Source organism: Anopheles moucheti, chromosome 2, assembly GCF_943734755.1.
Source record: "Anopheles moucheti chromosome 2, idAnoMoucSN_F20_07, whole genome shotgun sequence".
In the NCBI taxonomy this organism is placed as follows: domain Eukaryota; kingdom Metazoa; phylum Arthropoda; class Insecta; order Diptera; family Culicidae; genus Anopheles; species Anopheles moucheti.
In genome coordinates this window covers 4,898,415-4,922,771 of record NC_069140.1, presented here as the reverse complement: position 1 = coordinate 4,922,771, position 24,357 = coordinate 4,898,415, and the positions used below count along the sequence as shown (strand labels likewise).

General features: G+C 46.9%; 3 protein-coding genes across 3 annotated transcripts in view; 2 read left to right on the top strand and 1 right to left on the bottom strand.

The window, feature by feature from the left end:
• The first annotated feature begins 520 nt into the window (after positions 1-520).
• LOC128298525 (DNA excision repair protein ERCC-1) lies at positions 521-1,481 on the top strand. Its single transcript, XM_053034279.1, has one exon. It carries the CDS (start codon positions 589-591, stop codon positions 1,345-1,347), a length of 759 nt encoding a protein of 252 aa, XP_052890239.1. The 5' UTR covers positions 521-588; the 3' UTR covers positions 1,348-1,481.
• LOC128298520 (RNA helicase aquarius) overlaps positions 1,407-24,357 on the bottom strand; it is a 38,499-nt gene continuing 15,548 nt past the window's right edge. The window contains exons 3-5 of the mRNA XM_053034272.1: positions 5,484-6,024; positions 2,010-4,783; positions 1,407-1,937 (exon numbers count right to left, since the gene is read on the bottom strand). Coding sequence (XP_052890232.1) covers positions 1,596-1,937; positions 2,010-4,783; positions 5,484-6,024 — 3,657 coding nt within the window. The 3' untranslated portion in view covers positions 1,407-1,595. The remainder of the gene's footprint in view (positions 1,938-2,009; positions 4,784-5,483; positions 6,025-24,357) is intronic.
• LOC128298524 (probable G-protein coupled receptor Mth-like 11) lies at positions 17,933-22,889 on the top strand. The gene is made up of 6 exons (XM_053034278.1): positions 17,933-18,423; positions 18,583-18,881; positions 21,265-21,343; positions 21,441-21,586; positions 21,692-22,114; positions 22,227-22,889. The coding sequence occupies exons 1-6, from the start codon at positions 18,110-18,112 to the stop codon at positions 22,262-22,264; spliced, it is 1,299 nt and encodes a 432-aa protein (XP_052890238.1). The 5' UTR covers positions 17,933-18,109; the 3' UTR covers positions 22,265-22,889.

Below are 24,357 nucleotides of genomic sequence, written 5' to 3'. Positions count from 1 at the left end.
GGACGAACGGAAAGAGAGGAAAGATCATTCGACGGATCAAGCGCTATGATCACTAGAGGGAAGGGTACAGCATATGAAATGCTCCACGTGGTACGGAAATTTGTGCTAGCTCTTCGTTGATCATGCTCTCTTGGTGTCAGAAACCAAAAATCTCACCGTTTCTGAAGCTCGGCAAACGACGAAATTTTGTCCCAACTCTCCCGGGGACTTCAGCGATTGGGAAGTGAGGATCGCAAAGGAATTCAGAATAATTAATTGTAAATAAATATGGGAAATATTAATTGTAAATAATTATGGGCCATCTGGGCCATAACTCCTTCTGCGTCGAGCCTCTTTACCAAGTAGTTCTTTAAAAATAAATTAAAACGACCATTACGAGCAAACGATTTATTCAAACCAAATGAAATAGAATTTTATAGAAAAGAACTGGAGAACATAAACAGAAAAATGACAGAACAAAACAAAACAATAGGTGTTGATGATATGATTAAATTGTCAGGTATTAATGCCTTGAGCTAGAGTATTAAACCGTTTGGGCGCAACTTTTATTTGCCGGTCGATATCCCTCGCACAATGAAATAGGCTACAATGGACGATGATGATGAACTACTGGCGTCACTGGAGCTACCACCGGCACCGAAACAATGCGCCGTAAGTGAAACCAAACCCTCGCCTAATGTACCGACACCGTCCACCAGTGGGTCGTCCGGTACGACCGAACCATCCGTCGTTGTGGCGAAGGTTAACAAAAGCCACTGCATCCTGGTAAATCCGAAGCAGCGTGGTAATCCGCTGCTTAAAGCAATCCAGCTCATACCCTGGGAATATGATGACATCGTGCCGGACTATGTGGTTGGCGCGAGTGCTTGTGTCCTGTTCCTTTCGCTGCGCTATCACAACCTAAACCCGGACTACATCCACGCGCGTTTGAAGCAGCTCGGGAAAATGTACGAGCTGCGTGTGTTACTGGTGCAGATTGATATATCCGAACCGCAGAATGCGTTGAAGCATCTGACCCGCATCTGTTTGCTCGCCGATCTGACGCTTATGCTCGCCTGGAACGCGGATGAAGCCGGACGGATTGTGGAGAAGTATAAACTGTTCGAAAACCGGCCACCGGACTGGATTATGGAGCGGGCCGAGAAGTATCCGCATGAGAAGCTGGTACGGGCACTTACTAATATAAAACCAGTCAATCAGACGGACGCGATGATACTTTTGCAGAACTATGGTACACTCGGGAAGCTAATCAATACGACCGAAGAGAAGCTAAGTATGTGTTCCGGGTTGGGACCAAGAAAGGTGAAAAAACTGCACAAAACTTTTAGTGAAAACTTTCGTAAATAGTCGCCTCTATGCTGTGGCTGTTGGCCAAAACGCAAAGTAAAATTAAGTGATTGTACTAATCTAAAATGTGCTAATTTAGAGAGAATTGAGAGTTCGAAAAGTAATGTATCAAATAAACGTAAGCCTATTAAATATACAACACAAAAGAACCTAGCGCATTCATCATTTTTTACTACTACAAAGAAAGAAAGAAGTACATTGAGGGGCATTTTATGAAAGTTGGCAACTTCCTTCCACTATTCTTATCGTTAATTCTCTTTATCTTCCGACATCGGTTCATCGGTCGGTGTATCCTTCTCGGGCTCCTCTTCGGTTGGCTTCTCTTCTGTCGTAGCTGGTTCAGTTTCCGGTTCCTCTACAGCGGCCCGTTTTTTGCCACGACGCACCAGCTGTGCGGTTTCGATCGGTTCAACCGAATCGCCTATTTCGTTACGAATTGGTGTAGGAGTAAAATCTTTCTTTGCCACCGCTTCCGCCAATCGTTGCTTTTCCGCTTCCTCCGCTTCCGCATCGGCCAGCTTGATCTGTTCGTCCATCTTTTCCTGTTGCTGTTCCTGGCGTTGCTTTTCGAATAGTGACTTCATTTTTTCCTAAAAAACAAAAACAGATACCAAACATGAGCTCTTTTCCAGAAACCGTATCCGCAACCCCCCGAATCGTACCATTTCTTCGCGAATTACGTTCACCTGCTGCATGTACTGCTGGTACACGAACTGTGCCATCTCCGTCATATCTTTCACAGTCCGTAACGATGATTCGGACGAGGACGGTTCGGATGCGTTGCTGCCACCGTCTAGTCCACGATCTCCAGGATATTTCTCCCCTGGATTTAACTGCAGCTCGAGCGGTCGATTCATAAGCAAACGGAACGCTGGTCGCAATTCCACACAGTTCTTAAACAGTGCCACCCGCCCGAAAATGTACAGCCCAAGACGGGCACGGCTCATCGCCACCACCAGACGACGCACGTCCCGAATGTGACCGATAGTCTTCGTGCGCACAAGCGACAACAGAATGTAATCATTCTGCTGACCCTGGTACTTGTCGACGGTGGTCACCTTATGCGGTTTGCCAAACATCGGATTGGTGGCACAGCGCGATTCAATCACATCGCGAATAAGATGCTTTTGACCGTTGTACGTAGTTAGGATGGAAATCTTCTCCGCCGGGTAACCCAGCAGCCGCATGTACATAAACACCGCCACCACATACTCCGCCTCGGCCAGATTCTGGTAAAAGTATGGGTTCGGTTCCGATTCGCCCACACCGTTAAAGTCCTCCACGTTGATCAGCTGATACTCGAAGGCGAAACCGGCATTGACACGACAATACTCGGGCCATTTGTGCACGTGCTCCAGATCACCCAGACGGCTGTAGCGCCACTTGTACAGCTCGCAGATACTGGACCGCGCACGACCCTGCCCGTCGAGATCGATCGTCGGCACGCCGAGTCGCACCAGCCGCGTAAACAACGACTGCTCCATGTTGGAGTACTTCTGAAACGCCATGTTCTTGATCACCGGTGGCAGCTGATGGTGATCACCAATCATTATCCAACGCTTCAACCGATTGTACCCATCCATGGGGTTCTGCAGCAAAAGTGGAATGAACGTCTCTATCTCCAATATCTGAGCCGCCTCCTCCATCAGGATGTTGTCGTACTTGAAGCCCATGGTGACCAGCTCCTTCCGCTTGAGTGCCGCATGCGTACACGTCATGGCGATGATCTTTGCCTCCTTCACCAGCAAGTACTTCGAACGATCCAATCCGCTGCGCAACAGCTCAAACGCTCGGAACTCCTCCAGCTCAGCGAACATGTGCGAGATGTACCGGAAGCAGCTGCGCGCAATGTCCATATTCTCCTCGTATGTCGCACCCCCAAACAACGGTTGTGGGGCATCCTTGAAGAAACGCACAAACGGGAACTGTTGCTCGAAACGTTCGCGGGCTGGATTTCCTTCCCCACCGGCCACCCCACTGCCACCCTCACATTCGAACTCGCTCAGGAACTTCTCCCATCTTGCCACCACGTGATAGAGATAGAAGTGACCTGCCGTCTCGCAAGTGTACGCCACGTCCCCGCTAACACCGAGCGACTCCTGCAACCGTTGCACCTGTCCAAGCAAATCAATGCGCTTCGAAAGCACATAATTTACCCGACCGTAACGGCTGTAATCCTTCTCCGTTTCGAGCGACTCCTCACCATGTCCCAAACGCAACAGATGGCGCTCGTCAATGTCTAACGCCATGATCTTTTCAAACAATTGATTCAGCGCTTGATTCGAATGCGTCACAATCAGGGTGCGCTGCTGCGGATGGTTGTGGTACAGGTTGGAGATTATCTGCACGGCAACGTCCGTTTTGCCCGTACCGGGTGGACCGACCACTAACGTTAATCCCGGCTGCATTCCCGCACGGATCGCCTCGATCTGGGTCGGCGTAAAGCGGATCGCGTTCTTCTTCGGCTCGTTGTACTTGTACGGACCACGGCTCGGTATGCGATACGGTTCCACGCGGATACGCTTCGACAGTTCACGTTCTTCTCCATTATTTTCCGCATCCGCGTCAGAATCGCTTTCCTTCGGTACATCCTCAAACGTAAGCCGGAACGGTGGCTGAAGACTCAACCTTCCTTCCTGCTGCACCGCCGCAATCTCGTACGACGGGAAGCTACCCGCCACATGCTCATAATCCAGAAACGTATCGTTGAAATCCAACACCCGGGCCTGGTCCGGCATGCGACTGTAGTGTGCCGCACCGGGATCACCGTACCCGAGCAGAATATCGTGCAGCCACGGAGGTACGACGCACTCCGTGTTCATCAGATGCCGGATCGTTTCCAGCACTGCCTTGAAGTTGTTTTCCTTCGGCTTTCGGCGCATGATGATGTTAAATCCCTCGTACACATCCTCCTTGCCTTCATCATCCTCACCGGTACCGGCCTGCAGCGTAGCGTCCATGTCCAACCGATACTGGTTCGAATCGAGCCAAACACGGAACGTGCGTTGCTCGCCGGCCAACTGCGGTCGCTGCTCGATACCGTCCTCAATGACACGTCCATTTGCGTCGAGCATACCTTCGATCTCGCAACCACGTACGTGCACCAGCCCGACCTGCGGTACAAAGTGCTCCCGGTAGTCATACTTGGTACCGATCGGTTGGGTTGGTCGGACCGTCACCAAAAAACACACATCGTGCTTGCGCAGATTTTCCCACTCTTCTTGCACTTCCTTGCGCACGTTCAGCGTAACACTGACGTCGGCCCTGACGCGAGACGGCTTCTTCTCGCCAATGTGAGGCTTGGACACTTCCACCACAGCGAACGACTGGATTGGTAAAGCCATACGGGCCCATCCGCCAAACACAGCGTCTCCATCCTCCGATTTCCAGGGCAACATTCGGCTGACGGCGTCCTCAATATCCTGCCGGATTTCATCTGTGGAAACATAAACGGATCAGATTTAGCAAGCATGAAGAAACTGAAGCAACGTATAACATGGGAAAATTACGAGAAACACGAGTGTAGCAAGTAAAGAACCAAAATCTATGAGGAATCTGGCGAAAACATTAAGTGGAGAAGGAATCTATCGAGCTAACCCCAAACCTTGACCTCTAATGAATGTCTTGCCAATGTCTGCTTTTGGAGCAAACATTGAACAGTGAATGATGGGAGGACCCAACGCAATAAGCACCTTAAAGCCCATTAAAATTGTTGTATCTTCGAATACAATATATTTTCTTAATGATTATGCAACACGTCTAAAGCCTGAGCCTACTAGTCTGGAAAAGGTGCGCGTCTACTGGCGTCACCACGGAACTCTATTGTACTGACTGTTGCCAAGCAACCGCGTTTATCCGTGTGGCGTTCACGTCTCCAACAATAATTATGTGTATTATCCTAGTCTGTGCGCGTAGTGTTCCACACTTAATCAATCAAACAACTGTGATTATCCCCAGGGATATAAGACAATAGACACAAGGATTTCGACTTGAAAAGGATTATCGTAAACAGAAATCAAGATACAACTGTAGGCATAGGCGATGATGTTTTAATGCTCTTGATTAAGCCCTGTAATAAATTAAACTAATAAAAGAAATATAAAATCTACTTAACTTAATTGGCCTTCGATACTTACACGTCGATTCCAGTCGGAAGAGATTGAAGTTACGCAACAGATAATCGTGCAGCGTTAGGAACTGCAGGTTCAGCTTCGGCAACGCCAAACACCCTTCGCCCGAGTAGAACTCCGTCGGGACAATGTTCTCGTTCCAGATGATGTCCTCGGTCGGATACAGGGGCATCTCGTTCAACGACTCCAGCTGTGACACGCGTCGCTCGTGCCGCGATATTAGCAACTCCCGCAGGAACGTCTCATCCGCCCGGTGCCACTCGAACGGGGCCTGCAGCTTCTCCGGGACCAGATTCAGATAGCAGGCGATTTCCCGCAGGCTGGCACAATCGAGTGCACCGAAGTGCTTCTCGAGCGACTCGCGTGTATCGACGTTCGCTACATTCGATAACGCAAACAGACGCAGATTGGGAAACTTGGCAAAGGCGGCCTTCTGCAGGGATTTGATTTTGGCGTAGTGCTGTTGCGTCATATCGTGGTCAGTCAGAGGATCCCCGGTTTTATCATTTATCTCGAAGCGGGCGTAGAACTTCAGCATGTCCAGCAGCTGTAAGGGAAGATAAAGGCACGGGATGAGTTTATCAGTCGAGGTTTGCCTTCGAATCGAAACATAATATGAAAAATGCGCACACATTGATGTCATGGTTTACTTCGTGGAATTTACAAAGCGACATCCAAACCAAACTGCATGCAAGACAAAGAAACTGTGCTTTATGGCTCTGCTACTACATGTTTGTTGATAAAATCATCGCTTATGGGGTATGTAAGTTAGAACAGTAAGAATTTGAATGAAAAAGAAAAAAAAATGTGTGAATCCTCAGAAACAAGAATCCAAACATTAACTAAATCTAACATCTTCTACTTTGTTTATAGCCTCCCTTGTACAATCGCATTATCAGTAACAACGAACGTGATTAATACCTCGTTCACATTAACCTTCCTATCAGCAATGGTGCAAACCAACAGCCACAAAATTTCGGTATGCGCCATTCATGGTTTTGTTTTGAAAACATTTACACATAATAGATTAATTTTGACGCACATGAATAAAGTTGTGGTACATTATTACTGCTTAATCATTCGAATGAAGCGCACTTGACATCTTCCAGAACACTGACGAACATGCCATTGCGCTTACTCCGTTTCGTTATCTACAAAGAGAGGTAATAGTACGCTATTTTAAAAATAAATACAACATTATGCGACAAGAAGTGGAAATGGCAAGCGACGCGGAAAGTCAGAGGTTGTTCTGTGGAAGGCCCAGGAAACAGGATTCGTTAGTGGTACCGGAGAACACCGCCTGAGAGTTGGAAGCTCTGTACCTCACCTTTGAACATAACGAAATGTTGTTCAAGTTGTTTAACATTTAATCCATTTCGAGGTGAAAGTCATCAACAAGATTAATGAAGGCATACGATCTAAAGTACTTCAACATCAGTGGTATGAAGTACACTTATAGCTCCGTGTATTCACCTCTGAGATATGGGTACCGTCCTAAGCTGTATAAAACCTCCTAGGAAGCCTTCGAGAGGTAGCTATTGGGAAGGATTTGTCACAATGCCCATGGAAAAACTATTACAAGGACGTGCACTGAAAACTGATCATGTGATTCGGATGACACCGGACAATCAAGTTCGTAAAGTCCTTTTCTCCTCAGAGATTCCACTTCTTCTTCACGATCGATAGATTTCAGTCCACAAGTTCTCCAATGATCATTACATCCATAAATAGTATCATAAGAAGTACTCTTGAAACGGTTATCTAAACTACATCCATCCTTCAAGTTTGAGTTTGTGTAACATCAAACAATTAGAAACGAATTTCGAACCAAAACTGTCTTCCACATCGAATTGTTGCATTCCCGTTTAAAGTGGAACTCCCCAACTTCCCCAGTTAGAATGTGGAATAAAGCGATACATTCGGTGTATATCTCAAGCAGATACGCCAATAAATATTGATTGCGAGCGCATCGTGTTTCATCATTCTCATCAGACGCTCAAAAGTCTGCCAATACAAATTCCATCCAATTCCATCTCGAGTACACAATTAATCGTCTAGCACAGGCCTCCCGAACACAAATGCCTGCCATCGGTGCCCAAATTCAGTTTGCATTTTAAAGTGTTCGATAAACACCGAACCACTTCATCTTCACCGTGGCACAACAAGACATTTTAACCGTCACGGTGTACGGCACATTGTTTTCGATGGTCCCTCCGCGCGGTGTGTTGGTGGTCCCACTCGAGAAAAAAAAACGACGAGACGGGGGTGCCGGGGCAAGTGGATTAAAGTTTTAATTCATGCAAAACAGATGAATGTTCTTAAACTCCCGGCACCAAAGTGTGGGGTGCGGTCCTCCCCCTGATGTCTGATGTCTGCGTGAAACGACGAACATTTTCCCAAATGCTTATTATTTGCTCTTCTTCCCTTCCACGTCGTTTCCCATTTTGGATCCATTTTAATCTGGCTTCCCGGTGCTACAAGTAGCACAAGCACTCCAACCATCCTGTCAGCAGCCCTCATAACAGATTCGCCGCACAGATTCATCGCCCCGCTCGGCAAACAACAATATAAAACCCCGGAAATCGCAGGAAAATTCACTTCCGTTTAACGTTTCTCCGGCGTTCCTTTCTTGCGGCTTGAGGCAGAAAGAAGCAGCCACTATCCAGTCACACAGCACTAAGTCAGTGCCTTCTGTCGTCAGGCAGAATGTTGGCTGGTAAAGGAAAAAAAGATAACATGAATGTGAGTAAAGTTTCAACGTTTCATCCACTGCCGGTTGAAATTCTGCTGGCTTTCGGTTCATAGTTTAATCCAAAGAACCCGCAGTTCTTACAGTGGCATAGTTGCAAACTCAACAATGCGGTATATTGGAGCAACTTTATGATATCCTTGCGAACTACTGATTACAACCACCAAAAATGCATTACCCTCATGAAATTCTAACGCTTAAAGGTAGTAGATTGGGGTAGTACAAGAAAGTATACAAATTATGCACAAGAAGCAGAACAGAATGAAGAACCATTTTACAGCATAAATAAGGTCCGGCCCATGAGATTACGCTGGCAAATAAATCAACAGATAGTCATCAATCACCAACGTTGACAGAAGAAAGGTTCACTTGTGCCACAGTTACCGGCCAAAAGAGCGTGGAAAAAACAACAACCGACACCTCTATCTCCCTGGCCACACTCAACCGAAACTTGGCTGGGCCTGGGAAGCCGCGTAACCGTCACTCACTGTGCGAGTGCGGGTGGTGGTGGTGATTGTGCTAAAAGCATTCCAATCGAACAGATTTTTATTTTTATCGTGCAAAAACACGCAACCAAACGACGATTGAAATACCACCAATGCGTAGTTTATTAATGCTCAACGATTATTGTTTAGAAGCACAAGGAAAACAAGCACACAAACATAGTAACATATAAAATATACACATTAAAGCCAACAAATGATGTTTAAGCGACTTTGCAATGCAAAACAATGTAAAAATGAACCACCAGCTAGTTTAATGTAAAGAGAACGTACGCAATACGAACAATGTTTGATAGCGAACAAGAGGCAAACAAAGTTACAAACTAGATTGGATAAACATTGGAACATTATTGTGGGTAACATCCAATTAGTCGTCTAATGTGCTGGGTCTTGCAGTTCTAATAAATCACTACGAGCCACGTCGCCATCCGCACATCCAAGGGTTAACTGAGGCATGTTGCAATCGACGGGCCATACCTACCGGAGAACGCGCGTTCGTTCAAAAGCCATTCATCTTTTGAGTTTCAACCCGCCAACTCCGTCACTGGCCCAACTATTCCAACTGTCACTAGCGACCGGCTGTTTCCCGGAGGCCCCGGACGTGATATACGCGTGCACTGGTGCTGCAGCTGTTGCGGGCTGTTGTATACGATCCGACAGCATCCGTTGCTTTGCCCATCAGACGTTTGCCCCCCCCTCCAAAGGACGCCCCCGATAATCGCTACCGTCGCGTAACGCATTTCGTTGCCCACTATCAGCTGTGGTGTGGCCGTCAAAAAAGGCAGGAACGGCAAAATGCGCGCATGGGGCACGCACCGTTCGCGCAAACCATGTTGCTGCTCGGGTGGCACCGCGAACAAAACCCGAATGGAGTCCGGAACCGAACCCGCTGCTGGTGGAGCGTCGTCCCGAACGCATCGGTGCTCGTAGTATCGCTCTAGCCGTCGTACCGCATGGTAGCGAGCGGGCTCGCGTCACGCGCAACCGGACAACTCGAACGCAAACACTACCGCGTACAGCAGTAGCTAGTACTGTCGCTTATCGGCGTCCATACCCAAAAACATACACACACGCCCATTTGTGTTGTTGTGTGCGAGGAAAACAAGTGAAGGGCACAAAACAACTTGTGGCCGATAATGTTGAAGTGTGTAATCTAAAGTACGCATCACAACAGGTACAGTCGATCAAATTATTCTAAAACGAAAAAGTGTTCCCTGCAAGCCAAACGGCGAATTAAAAACGTTGTCCAAGTGAACGTACGACGCTATCATCTGACGCCGTTTGCTCGATGGCGCCCTATCGAACCCATTTTGTGGAGATCAAAGTGTGCAGAGACAAACGTCAAACAGTGTAAATCGAGTGTAACCTCGCGAAACTCGGCAGACAAAAGGGGTGTTGTCGTGGGTGCAAAAGTGCACGAACTGCATAATCAGCAACGCATTCTTATCGAACGCTCAAAAACACGCAACAATAGCGGCGCGGAAAGAGAAGCAGCTTCAAGCTTTATCTTTGGGCAAGATAAACCCTTTCCCAACCGCTGCTGCGTTGCACACGCAATGCGATGCATATTCAGTTGCTCTGCTATGCACTCCACCGTCACCACCCATACACCACGACGGTGTGGTGCACCAATGTGCATCAACTAACAAAACCAGAATTCGTCTCGTTCGTCATCGGGCGGCAAAGCGCTAGAACTGGATTATCTTCGCGCTCATAACGCGGACAAGTTTCGCGTGGACCTCCTCCCGTGTGGCGTCAAGGGGTGGTTTTTTTTTATTAATGTAGCAAGTAAACACACCAACACGAGATATGATACCACCGCCGCCCGGTCAATACCGGGCGCGCGTGTGAACACGTGCCGACGTGATCACGATTAATTCGACGCACCGGAACGAGCAGCGGGCGATTGGTGGGAAAATTAAGGGAGAACTTTCATTAAACGTTTCGTCAACGGTACACGGCCACCTTTCATCGAGACAAGAGACAAAGAGTGATCTCTCTCATCGATGTGCCGTACTGTACGCCGGCTATTAAATTATAAGGATTAGGAAAGTTTAATCGGTTCCCACACACCTTGAAGGTCCCGAGGTCCTCAAACAACGCAAGCACGTACTCGAACCGGCCGATGAGTTTGGTTAACCGGTGGACAAGGACATTCCGGGTCCTTGGTCTTTCCGTCGCCGCTCTAAAAACCCGAAGTTGAACCCATTGATTGGATTTATGAGGCACGTTTTAAGCAGCTTCGGCGAACGGAAAGCACAATACGCTTCCCACGAAAAGGCTTAAGAAGACAACCGGCGTGCACCCGGTCCCAGGGCTTTAAAATATGGAAAGCAAGGGATTTCGGTAGGATGAATATTCCAACAGGCAAGCACAAACACGTCAGGAACATTCACGCACTCGCATTTACGAGTGGCCGGCAGTGTTCCGTTTTCGGAAACCCGGTTAAACCATGCTCGCCTCCTCTCTTGGATCACAGCAAGGATACACATCAAAGCGAACCCGCCCCCCCCAACATCGCCGTCCAGAAGAACTTTTCTCTCCAAAAAAAGGAGATCCGCACACACACATCTGTTACCGAAATGTACGTCCTTTGCGCGAGCTGCTTTCCCCACACATGGTGGACACGTTTTTGCAAGCGAATTCGTTTCCATTTCACATTCTGCCGATTTATTGCCGGAAACGTAAAATGAAATTGTGACATATTGCAAATTGCACATCTATCAATAAATTATTTGCCACTCGGTTTGTTGAGTGTGTTTTTTTGCTCCTCTCGGCGAGGATTAAACACTCAATTTCGCGTAATTGAACAGAGAGGCTGCACTTGACATCGATCGACCATTGATAGCCTTGGACGTAATCAATATTGCCGACATCTCACGTTGCATTCCGAAGGTGCAATGACTCGGTTCAATCCGCTCCAAACTTTGCCGACCAATTAACCCTGATAGCTGTCCAAACGGTGGACACGCGCAAATGCTGCCCGCTTGATAGATATGCGATCCTGACCTAGACTAAAAACGGGGATTAGATTAAAGAGTGGGATTACAAGCTGACTGACACAGCAATGATAAGAGCATTCAACTGTCACGCATTCGTCTTGCACGACCTATTTTCCCCTGGTTGCTAGATTTTGACCACAATTTTCCTTTAAAAATATGTAATAAATATAAAATCGATTTCGTGGAATATAGTACCCAAGCGTACAGAACTGCATACAAACCGGCCTGGGTAAAATGCACCCGTTAATGTGTCAACACGCACAGCAAACAATCGCGCTTATTAACATCCAACAAACATTTGGCAAACTCACCACCCAAACAAAGCACCGCACAACCTTCAAAATCCCCAGTCGCCATCCAATGTCTATCAATTAACATTGTGTCGCAGCATTGTGTGTATGAGACTGCTTTGTGTCTGGAGGATCCGTACAGTTTCCAAATGTGGCCAAAAAGTTTCATATGTACGTAACACATTTTATTTTCTCGCTGATGGCTTCCACTGCTCGATTCAACCATCCCTAAATGGGTCGGAAACATTCATTAGCAAGTTTGCACTAATCGCCACAATTTTCTTCTCTTCGAACGATCGATACGTCGTCCTCCCACTAGTTTGAGATTGTCCAAATGCACATACGCTTCCATAAGCTCTTGCGGACCAGGACACAGCCACAAAACAGGGAACAGGGAACTCCTCGCATGGAGTTTTTCAATTTGCAACTCGCCACCACTTCTTCCATTCGAAAACGCCAATCAAAAAGCAGCAAAACAAATCCCTGCACCGGACAACCCGGAATTCACGGGAAACAATTTCAGCTTTCTGCAATCACATTTCCGGCCCCCGGGGCTGCAGATGCAACCCCGATGCACCGAGTGGTGATGACGACGGGGGCCCGGTCTCCGTCATCACGTTCTGTACATTTTTAATCAAATTTTCGAGATTTTATTTCCTTATCGTACTGTTCTCGCTTCATGTTGTTCTCTACGCCCAGCCCAAGCAGTCTGAGTCCCGATTGGGTTTCACGGTCGCATGGCGAGCTCGGGGTTTTGGAGAGAGCCTGGTTTGTCGGGTTGTCTTCCATCCTTATTTTTACGACCCAACATTACAATAAAAACATACTTCAGTCCCAGAAGTAGGACCGCAGGACCGCAGGTCCGGGGGACTCAAAACTGGCCCAGTTTAGTTGATTTTACGGACAGAGTTTTACGCAACACTATCCACCCATTCGTGTTGCTGGAACAAATTCAAAACAAGGCACATTCTATTTCAACCATCTTTTCTTGCCAATGGGGAATGTATTTTATGGTATGCGTCCCGGTGTGGGTGGTTGTAGGCCGAAAAGGGAAAATAGCGATCAGTTTTTATCACAGCAACATATTTCCATCAAACTTTCAACGATTTTGTGCCAAAGAAGCACGAGCGAGCACATAGAGCAATTGGGTTGGAAAGCATTGCCCAACTCGTCCACCAACGATAAATGGTGCGAAGCAATGAGAATTGAGTCCTTTTTTATGGGATTTTTTGTTACACTAGTTGTAGCTAGAATGTTTTAAGCCTTTGATCTCCAAATATCGCTCTTATTATTGTGTGTGCATTGTTGTGTTTTCTTTTATGCCAACTACTATATTTCATGCAACTCTTACAATACTGAAGGTTACTTCGATACGCGTGATTCCAAAGTGAAAAAGCACGGTCTCCTTTCTAATGGTCGCTCATTGTCAACGTTTTTCTTGTAAGTCGCGACTACACGTCGCGATATCTCGCGGATGCCATGACATGACAGTATTGTTTCACAGAAGCCCTCCTTCAACTGGAACTATGTGCCGCCGTTTAATTATTAGTTCGAAAAAAGTATCAACATGAATTTGAAACCGTTGCTAAGAAAGAATAATACCCACCATTGCATGTTTCTGCCCCGGAAGTGTGCCCCGGTAGGCGAGGGAAGCTAAAGTTTTCCACATAAATTTGCTTGGTTTTGCTTAATCCGTTTTAACACGCTTAAACGAAGGGCCGATCTATAAAGTGCTTGTGCAAAAAAAAAACAAAATCTGCTTTTAGTCCGAAAAATTCGCATACTCCATCGATTGCCATTTTACCAACCCCTCCAGCCGAGGGGAGTGAGCCCGTCGTCCGTAAGCTGGCTGAGCGCTTACGTTACACACCCAGCGATGCTCACCCGTGTCTAACCCAATATGCGGTGTCATTTATCAGGGCAACTAGAAGTGGGCAACTTTACGCCCTGCTGCCGGTCTCCATCACCACCGGTCGAGGTGGAATGGGATAAATTTGTGCCAGGCAAGCATTTCCCGTTCGGTCCCGAGGAATGGGAAACGCGGCTTTTGTTGCCGTTAAGTTTCCGGCCAAAAGTTGGCCAGAATTTGTAAAGACATCCAAACGGAATGATTCGCTTTCCGTGCTGTGATTCATGAAGCAACAAGCAGTGTGTTTTAGGCGTTGCAACAAATGTGCGTCAACAAAAACCCAAGCCCGAAGGGGGGGGTTAATTCCCCACAAAAGCCACCCCGTCCGTTGCTCTTGACATTCACCTTTTGCACACGCGATCGGCTTAGTAGTGGAGATGTTGGAACTGGCGTCGACTACAGGAGAGAATGCAATATTAATGATGGCAATCGTAACACGCTGCTTTAAAGTGCGGACAAGTATGCGCGTTTCGAATGAGTAAGTAAAACTTGCTCCGTTCCGATCGGTTTACGATGCCTTACTTTGTGTGTTTGTTATTGGTGTCCACCCAAAGCTTCTTGGCCGGAATGGCTGTGGGGAAGATAAATCACTTACACCGCGACCTTGAACGATCGACACGGACGCACACACACGGACGATTCTTCGAGTGACTCAAAAACCGTCTTGGAGGATGACGAACAGAAACGGAAACAAGTTGTCTGGCCCTGTCTGTTTGTCTATCCCAACCACCACAAGCGAGAGAGGAAATAACGCATCGCCCTTCCCTAAATTGCCAATGGTTCCGTTGCTCAAGGCCGGGAACGTCACACCGAAATAAGTCATCACAGAGACACTTGGCAGAGGATATTTTTCAACGGTCTCTCCTCAAAGCCGTCACCTCCTCTGCCCGCCTGAAGGATAAAATTAAATTCATTATTCCTAGCAGCGTGATCACGTCGCACGCAACCCGACATAATACATGATCGGGAGGGTATTATGCAGATCTGGGTGGAGATACTGCCGGACGTGGCGATAGATCATTTCTCACTTTTTCCATACGCCCTACAACGCTGGGACCGGGGGAGCTTTGCATACTTTATGAGTGTGCCAACAACGCCAATAATTTGTCCATTTTTCCAGGACCAACACTAACGATCCATTAGCCGAGAAAACCGGTAAGATGAAACGGCTTTGCAAACATGCGCCGGAAAGAAAGCGCCCTCTCGGGTCCTGGGCAGTGTGCTGACGTAGCAAACTTTGTACTTCCCCGAGCGGCGCCAGTGTCAGGGTTTCCCCCAATGTCCCAAGGCTGAATACCTTGCTCCAGAATGGTTATGCATGTTTATTTACACTGCCAAATGGTTTATGCGCCGGAAGCGATTGACATTCTTGCATCGTTTGTGTTAATGAAAGAACAACAAAGGCGGCAAAGAAGTGTACCACTTTCAGGGGGATTTTCCCCGCAGTGATTGCGAGCCGAATTCGGTTCTAGCGGTGCTGCCAGTTATGTTTTAGTTTGAGTATTTGAATATCCACTTCATTCCCAGCCATGAACTTTGTAAAGGGAAGCATCACGAGAGTTGAAACGCTAATTAGTCGCTTCAGTCGAATTCTCCACCGAGAGCAGGGCTAATTTGCTCTTCAAAACAGAATTACCATTATGCGTATGGTGCTGGTGGATGTAGGCAGGATGTGAAGCTCATTAAAGACCCGCGTTTCAGAGGAAAATTACATTATCACACAGCGAGTTTTCTAGTGTGCTCCAACGGCGGACGAATTGAGCAGAATGACAGGTGAATACAAGGATGTTCCCCCTCATCTTGACGTCAGATAAAGTCGGGCGGAGTACAATACGCTCTATGTGACAGGTGAATTATGGTCTTCCGAACGAAGCTATCTAGCCGAACGTCCAAAGAAACGTCCAACTTCCTATATTTCCAGTCGAATAAACTCCGCCATTATTGATTGCACTTTTTTTCTGTTGCCGATGCCTTGCAGAAAGTTCAAGCATGATCTTTTGGAGTGTGCTTCTGCTTCGTTGCATCACTTGCACCACATCGACCAATATCTCCGCACCTTTGGTAAGTTTGTATTCAATAACACTCCGTACCGAAATGGGCGGAAAAGAATCACGAACAAAAAAAAAACACTGTGCAACGAATTCCAACAGATGAAGCAAAAGCGACAACTTTCTTGTTATATCACGCGGCCAAAAGTTATCTAGCTGAGCCCTACTGCTCTACTACTGCGCGTCCAGGTGCAGAGATACGACTGCAGCAAGATGGGACGACACTCGGAAGAGTTTGTGTGATTTGTTCTGGGGGGTGTGAGGGTCTCGAAATAACAACCGTCGTCGTCGTATCACGCTGAGGGCACCGGTAGTACCAGTTACACAAAGGGTTTCCATTCCAAAACCATTATCCGTATCATCGTTTCGCCGGATAGTGCGTTCGGACATTCGGATGCGGTGGACAAGTTTTGGACAATTTTGTTTAATGTCCTTTCCATTACCGGACAACTTCAAAACAATAATAATTCCCCAAACAATCCCTCCTCATGTGATTAAAAGCAAGCCTCTAGACCTGCTGGTATCGAAATAGAGCAAGATTAGATAATTTATCAGAAGGAAACAAAAACAACGGTGATGATAACACCAAAGAAACGAATGTAATCTACGTACTTACGAACAAATGATAAACGAACAAATTGATGGTATAAACAAACGAACTCTTGTGTTTAATTAAATTTGTAGCAACACCCGCCGTTCGAAGAGTTTCCCCAAGTATCATTTTCTTCTACTGACATTGTAATTTGTAAAAGAAATTTCAAACTTCTTGTTGTTGTTAAGTTTTTTTTTGCATTATACAGCAAAAGTTTCAAACGATATGATGGAAAAATTCCCTTCATGCTGCTAATCATTCAGCTCCTTTTTTTCCACCGAGACTTTTGTCCGTCTGTTCGCCGTTCACTGCACACTGTACACCGGCCGGCCGCAAGTGAGCGAGGAGCCGTCAAGGTGTTTTCAGGTAGTTACCCACCAATAATTAAATTCCTTTTTGGTTCTGCCAATCCGCCCCACCAGCGTCACTCAACCCGTCGTGCCGTTCTTCCGGATCGGCGGAATACATTGTCTAGCGAACGAAACCTTCATGGGTCTACACTGGCACAGCGCTTCCCCATCCTTGGACCACTGGCTGAGTTAATGAATTAACAATATTTTTGTGATATAGCTATTTTTTTTTCTTCACTCCTCCTCATTCCCGATTCCGGATGGCAAGATCCCAAACCGTAACAAGCTCCTCCCGTACACTTAGCGATTTACTTGTTTTCTGGCTGGAACCCTGTGTTGCGGAACCAAATCTCCAAACAGCGAGGCACTTTAAACGGTTCCGATAAAGTGGAGCTCCTATTAAATACGTTCGCGAACATCTTTACCCCCGTTCGGTACGGAAAATGAGAAGAAATGGGCAATGAGCGTGAACAGGGGAAAAAAAACGGGCACAAGAACGTTTTCCATTTTCCAACCCATTCGGTCGGTGGAGAGAGATTGTCTTAACAGCAAAGCAAAACACACTCCACAACTTCTTCATCCAACTCTCCGTAACGATTCTGGTGCTAGGCAAGCAAACACACTCGCACTCCTGTTGCACCGTAATTGAGAAGAAGCAAGGAAGCAAGAACTCTCAGAACCATTGCAGTGCTTCTGGTGACCGTTTATACATGTTTGCTTTGGTTTTTTTTCTCCTCAGTTTTCCCAACCCACCCCCAAGGGACGGTCAGTTGCAGTTGGGTCAGATTTCAGAGCCTCATTTCCTGCCAGAAGCTGCAGCTGAGCGAGGGGCCCAAGGTGGAAATGCATTGTGCCATTCAAAGTGAGCGCAAGAATGCACAAAACGGAAGTGCAAAATGACGTTCAGTGATTATATATAGTGGAAACGGTGTTAAGAAAGCGGAAGTGAAAGGCAAGAGTAGAAGCAAAAAAGGATATACAGTGCGGAATACAGCGCGGACTAACCATAAAGTAAACGACACACGGCGGGTCGTTTAATGAGGGAAGTGAAATTAGTGCAAAGTGTTTGGCGAAAATTGGCGAAACAACCCAAGCGAAGCGAGAAGTGCACCGTGCGGCGGCCCACTCCACGGGTGGGAGAATAGTTTTGGAAAGTCCGTTGGCTCGCATAGCGCAACAGACGGCGGCCATGCAATCGCGTGACAGTAAACGGACTATGGTAGGACTGGTCGTGACGTTCGTCTCAGCAGCCGTCCTGCTGCTGGGCACGGTGGCCGGCGAGCTGGTGACAACCCACGACCAGAAGGCGAACCAGTGTTGCCAGGACGCGTACGTGGTCGACGGTAAGCAGCAGCAGTGTGTCCGCAGCGATGGTAATTACACGGCGGAAATGCACCTCAACTGCACCCACAGCTACATGATCTACCGCGAGATCGAGCAGGAGGTGTACGTGGACGAGTCGGGCAGCCTGGTCGATGGAGAGTTCCGGATCCAGCGCCACGAGTAAGTGCCACGTGTCGAACGTGCCGGTAGTAATGCTGGATGTTGGGGCTTTTGTTGTCCTTCTCCCCGAAGGAATTCCAGCGCAAACTAACTCCCTCGATCTATTTATTCTTTCCCGGTTCTCTCGCGCGCGCTCTCGATGCTCCACTGCCCCACCAGCTACTGTGTGGCGCACACCTTGGACGGCGATGGCACGCAACCGGTGTTTGTGGTGTGCTTTAATATGGCCAACATGGAGACGATTGCCACGATGCTCGTCAGCAAGGGTATCATGATGCTGATCTCCGTATTCTTCCTGCTCGTCACACTGTACATCTACTTCATCATACCGGATCTGCGGGAAACGCAGGACAAAGTGACCTCGGCCGCCGTCGCTAGTCTCGCAGTGTTCATGTTCCTTCTCAGCGTGGTCCAGCTCTGGGCGTCCCTCACGCACACGTCCTTCTGCACGGTCATAGGTAGGCACGGAGCGCTCCGCGTAACGGCAAAGGGCAATGAGGTGGAAAATGGAACCGAGACACGTTTATCCGCGCGCATTTGACGGGCTCGGGTAGCAATAAATCGATTGCAACATTCGCCAACACTGCTGCCGGAACGAAACCCCGTCCCAGTTTTGCCGCTGGGTAGAGACCACACGCAAGCACAAAGTGCCGGTACCGCTGCTATTCCGAGGAAAGCTTCACATTCTCTACCTTGCGGTCCATCAACCAAATCGATTCGGTTTGGTTAATTGAAAGCACATTCATGCTTGCAGCATGATGCACTCCGCTTTGTTGTGCAACCGTAGGACCGTAGGACTTTACCGTTCCGTGGCCGTGGGATGTTTCTTTCCCGTGCTCTCGTGTTGGGCGGATCGATGCGAAACCAATAATGGACCGGATGCGATGCAATTTCTCTGCAAACGCACCAATAACTTTCGGAACCGGCGGAACGGCGACACAGACTAACGAACATAAATTTCACATCCCGAACGAGTTAACTGTCCTATTGCATCCACTCCCGAGTTGGCAGGTTGTCGATAAAAGATGATCGATTTACTAATCGAACGAATATCTCCAGAATATTCGGAGAGTCGTCGTTGTACATCCGGGTCCGGGTTGGAAACCGATAGGGAATGGAATGAATTTTAACAACATAAAATCGAACATCCACCGTTTTGCGTGGTTTTTCTCAAGCTTTTACAGGATTTTACAATAGAAAGGAAAAGGGAAAAGCTATCTTTCTGAATCGTACCAACGAATAAGATAAAATTGAAGATTGATATTGAAGCACAACATATTTTACTGAATCGCTCGTATTGAACATCTCAACTCTTGAATCCTCCTGCCCGTAAACAGAGTGACCGATGTAGCAATGTTCCAGTTTATCTTATTGGTTGCTGCGATTCAATAAATTGGGGTTCGCCATTTCATATCTATTGTAAAACCCTGTAATTCAGGATGCAGGACGCGTTTTTTGTCTACAGAGGAGCCTAAATTGAATTGACAATTTTAGGAATTCATTAAAAGTTCTGAGTTTCGCCAGGGGAAAGTCCTTACACTCTCTCTACTTATCTTTTCTTTATCAGAAAGAGCTTTTAGATACGTTTTTTTATCGTATCTCTTTCATCATCATCAACACGAACCAAATATGTTTCTTACGGCACTGGCATTCGTTGGGGTAAAGGGGTAACAATGTTTTCAACGGTAGCTACGGTATCAGCCGTATCAACGTACAGCGGACAAAGAACGAAACCACGGCCACGACGACAACCGACAGCAAAGGTTAAGGTTACGGTGACCGAATAATGTTGTGCCCTTCGCAGGAACCTGGGTTGCCTTCTGCCGATGGGTGAAATTAGATTGCAAAATAGAATGCAACAGCACAAAAAAAAACCACACCGCTCACAGAACTTGACATAAAGAAAAAGCAAGCAAGCGAATGTAATTAGCATGCTAACGAGAATGCGAACGCCAATGAACCGGGCCAACAGCAGCAAACACCGGAGGCACCCAACAACACTCGTGTACCGATGGTTGACGAACGCTTTCCCTTTTTATTCTAAGAAGCCGGCCCAAAATGAAAGTGAAATTGGTTGTAAGGACGAACAAAATGGCAGGAAGAAATGTTGCGAAGGAAACGGAAAGCGTAACTACATTCGCAGTGTCGTGTTGAGATTAAAAAACTTTGCCCAACCCAGCCCGACACCTCGACCGTTCGTTGTTGCCGTTCCTTTCCCGGCATGGAAGTCTCTCTCCTTGGGTCCCCTCTTCCACCATTGCTCTTCCAATACTTTACGACGCCACTAAAAGATGCTGACGGATTAAGGAACATAAATTGAATCCGTGTGCGAAGCAAATCGCCAAAAGCGTTCCGGTTGTGAAGCAAACGGTCCACTATGCTTCCTAACCGGAAGGATGGTTCGAATTACGCGGAACGACTTTTGCTATTTTGCGAGCGTTCAATGGTGCTTTTGGGATTGAGATTGGCAGCAGTTGCATATTTGGGTCACAAGGATTCAAACATCGGGCAGGAGAGCGAGGGAAACTCGTCGGGTACTTGTGTTGGGTTCGTATTTAGCCACAAGAACCACTAACGAATCTTCATGCTCCGCGTGGTCACAAAACCATTCCGACTGATCCAGTTTAATGAGAACCCGGTACGGGTTGCAGGCTGAAGGTGGAGGAACGTTCGTTCAACCGGCAACGACGTGCTACTGTTTATGTCCTCGTCGAAAAGCGCCTTTGGGGGGGGAAGAAATTGTTTTTACTTCAGGACAATTATGTCATGCCTCATCCGTTTTTTTTTTCTTCCTCTCTCTCTAAACAACCACTTTATCCCTTCCCTCTACACCCCCGGCAGCGTTCCTGATGTACTTCTTCCTCATCAGCTATTTCGCATGGCTGAACATGGTCATGGCTAACGTATGGAAATTGACAGTGTAAGTATGGCCCGACCGCCCGAGTTGCTTTCTCATTGATTAATCGGTTTTGCCCATCCACGCGTTGGCATCCGGCGGCTGCTACGGGAATTTATAGCGCCCGTCGATGGAAGATCAGAGAACGATCCTGGTACGTCCTGAACCACATCTACGCCGTCACCGTTGCCGTGACGTTAACGACCATGGTCTACATTTATCACAGCCGGTATCCGACACTCGGCGAGATCTCCTGCTGGTTCCGGAGTGAGTTTGTCTCCCCTAATGGAGTCGTCCACCGCCAATCCATTTCGTTTTCATCTCTCTCTCCTCTCTCTCTTTCCACTCCAACATCTTTCCCCATCGAACCAGCCGAACGGGAGCAGTCGTACTTCGTCTATCTGCCGCTGAGCGTGATGCTGAGCATTAACATTTTCCTGTTCGTCTGGACGAGCATACATCTGCATACGAGCGGCGACGACCTCAGCCCGGATCGGAAAAAGTCGCTCCGGTACAAGTGCATGCTGTACCTGAAGCTGTTCCTGCTGTCCGGCCTTATCTGGGTGTTTGAGATACTATCGTTCCACATGAGCGAAGGTTTGGTGCCCCAGTCCTGGTTTTGGATTATCGTCGACGCAGTCAACTGTCTGCACGGGGTCCTCATCTTCTTCGTACTGATCGTCTGGCGGCAGCGCATCAAGCGGGAGCTGGCGAACCGATGGGTGATCTGCTTCCGGGCACCGGCACGCTGGGCCGAACTGAAAGACGACGAACAGGAGCATCTGCACGATGAAGGTAGGTATTCCGGGAACGGGGCAGTCGGAAAGGACCACCATACCGTCGTTGAGGTGTCAACCCTAGTCAATTCCTAAAATAATTCCCTTTTTTATCTCATCCACACACTCAGGTCGCGATACGGGGAAGTATGATCTTATCATCAAGTAAACAGAACACCTTACGAAATAGCGTCCCCAAGCCAACATTTGGCCCCAGCGTGGTGACACCTGCCATCTGGCGGTAAAGTGCTCGCTGTACCTCTACAATCGGTGACCTCATTCATAAGGGTACGAGGTACGAGGAGAGCAGTGAAGGAAGGTGAAGTCGTTCGATAGGGAGAGGCCCCCACGCGCGTGTGTTCCCTGGCAAACGCACATAGTCCGTAGACCATCATTTTACACCCAAGCGGTTTCCCAACGAACCCATCGAACGTGTGGCGATGATTTTTTACCACATGCCAGTTCGATTGGTTGGACAAACACTTATAGTTACGCGCAAATTGTTAAGCGTAGGTTACGTTTAGGAGCTAGATAAGCAATGTTGAGAAAGTTGCAGAATTTATACTGTACACACTACTATATTAGATATATATATTCGAAGTAATACTAGTGGTTGCATTGCGTCAGGCGTTACTTTATCTATTTTGCTACTGCTGCCTTGCTAATCACCCGCTGCACCGTGTGCGGTGGCGTGATTGAGGTGATGCCTAAGTCTGTTAATGAATTTACACACAAACACCTAAAATGCCGGTTAGATAATGGGTAAAGTTTGAACTTACAGTAATAAACTTTTGAAACAGCAAAACTTTCGCACAATACCGCCTTCTTTTGTGTACATTCCAATATCACAACGAGCTCCGGGGAGTAAATGAGTGTTGCTACGCGATGAAAGGTGTTAGCCGACTCTATATATCTGGTGACCTTCTATCCACCTTGCTCAGGTAATAACTTTTGAACTAAGCTTCCTGCTATTCATATTCCGGTTTGGAGGGTATTCCGCAAATTCCGGAGGACGATAGCCACCAATGGCGCACCAATACTACCAATACCCGGCTATGTCAAGGACGAAACAGTCATCCCACCCCCGGAATGGCACATTGTGTAGAATGTGCAATAAAATTCGACGCACCACTCGGGAAGGAAGATTATACAATCATCATGATAATAAAGTTTGGATTGATTGCACCGAGCTAATCCAGATTTTAGCAAATTCACTGTAAGCCCATTATAACTAAATAGAAACGATGTTAATCCAGATGTGAAATCAATTCAATATGAGAATAAAATTTAAATTGAAAAACATGTAAGCACCAATCCAGCAATGAAACATAAATTTTTGGTTTTTTCTTGTACAATTTTTTAAACTCAAAATCCTTTGATGTGCAGTGGCAATTCTGCTGCTAAATGAGGTTAATGGAACATGAAATAGATTTATTCTGTTTGGAAAATTCATTGCAGTTCATGCCGAGAGAATAAATATAATAATTACCGACTCTTTGTACCTTGTTTGTTAGTCGTACAAATAGATTCAACTCACAGTACTTGAATGCAGTACAATGATGCAAATAAGAGACAACACATTAATTAAATCCGTCAATTTATGCGACGCAAACACAAAGTCGACGTTAGGAATTTAATTCAAAGAAACAGACACGCAATTGTTTTCATGTCGTTTTCATGTCGAATAAATGAAGCGGGTTTGGAAATCAATAAGTCAACCTGGTCATCATTATTTACTTGTTCGTTTAACACATTCTGCGACTCAAAAACCGCAAAAGTTACCGTGGGGCCGTTGTCAATGCTTACTTTGCTTTTTGTACAGCACATCTACCATTTTTGGATGATCACCAAAATTTGAGTGATGCGACGCTGAACGTGTGAATTAATAACCTTGAATACGAAACGAAATGTCAATAGATTGATGAACTTAAGTCTAAATTTATAATTTTTACGTTTCTGGAAACAAAACTCCAAAACACAACCGCTATTTCAAATAGCCATAATTATGGAGCACCTAACCAGTCACCATAAACCAAGTCAAACTCCGAACTGTTTCCTGTTTATAACGACACGTGTGGAATACTGGTACGATCAAAATCGCCAGCTGCGCCACACGCTTACAGGGTTCACCAGTGCTCTTATATTAACATTCACTCTAGCCAAAAACCCTATTTACGTGAAATTCCTTAGCTCTATCTCGATTCCGAGTGAATCATATTTAGAAACGATTCTTCAATGAATGATTAAATGCGTAACATCCTA

Bases quoted from the DNA above. Each gene is read 5' to 3' on its own strand.
- LOC128298525 (XM_053034279.1), top strand. From the start codon at position 589: ATGGACGATGATGATGAACTACTGGCGTCACTGGAGCTACCACCGGCA.
- LOC128298524 (XM_053034278.1), top strand. From the start codon at position 18,110: ATGCAATCGCGTGACAGTAAACGGACTATGGTAGGACTGGTCGTGACG. The intron at 21,344-21,440 runs GTAAGTATGGCC...GGGAATTTATAG, and splicing joins AACGTATGGAAATTGACAGT to CGCCCGTCGATGGAAGATCA. The intron at 22,115-22,226 runs GTAGGTATTCCG...CCACACACTCAG, and splicing joins GGAGCATCTGCACGATGAAG to GTCGCGATACGGGGAAGTAT.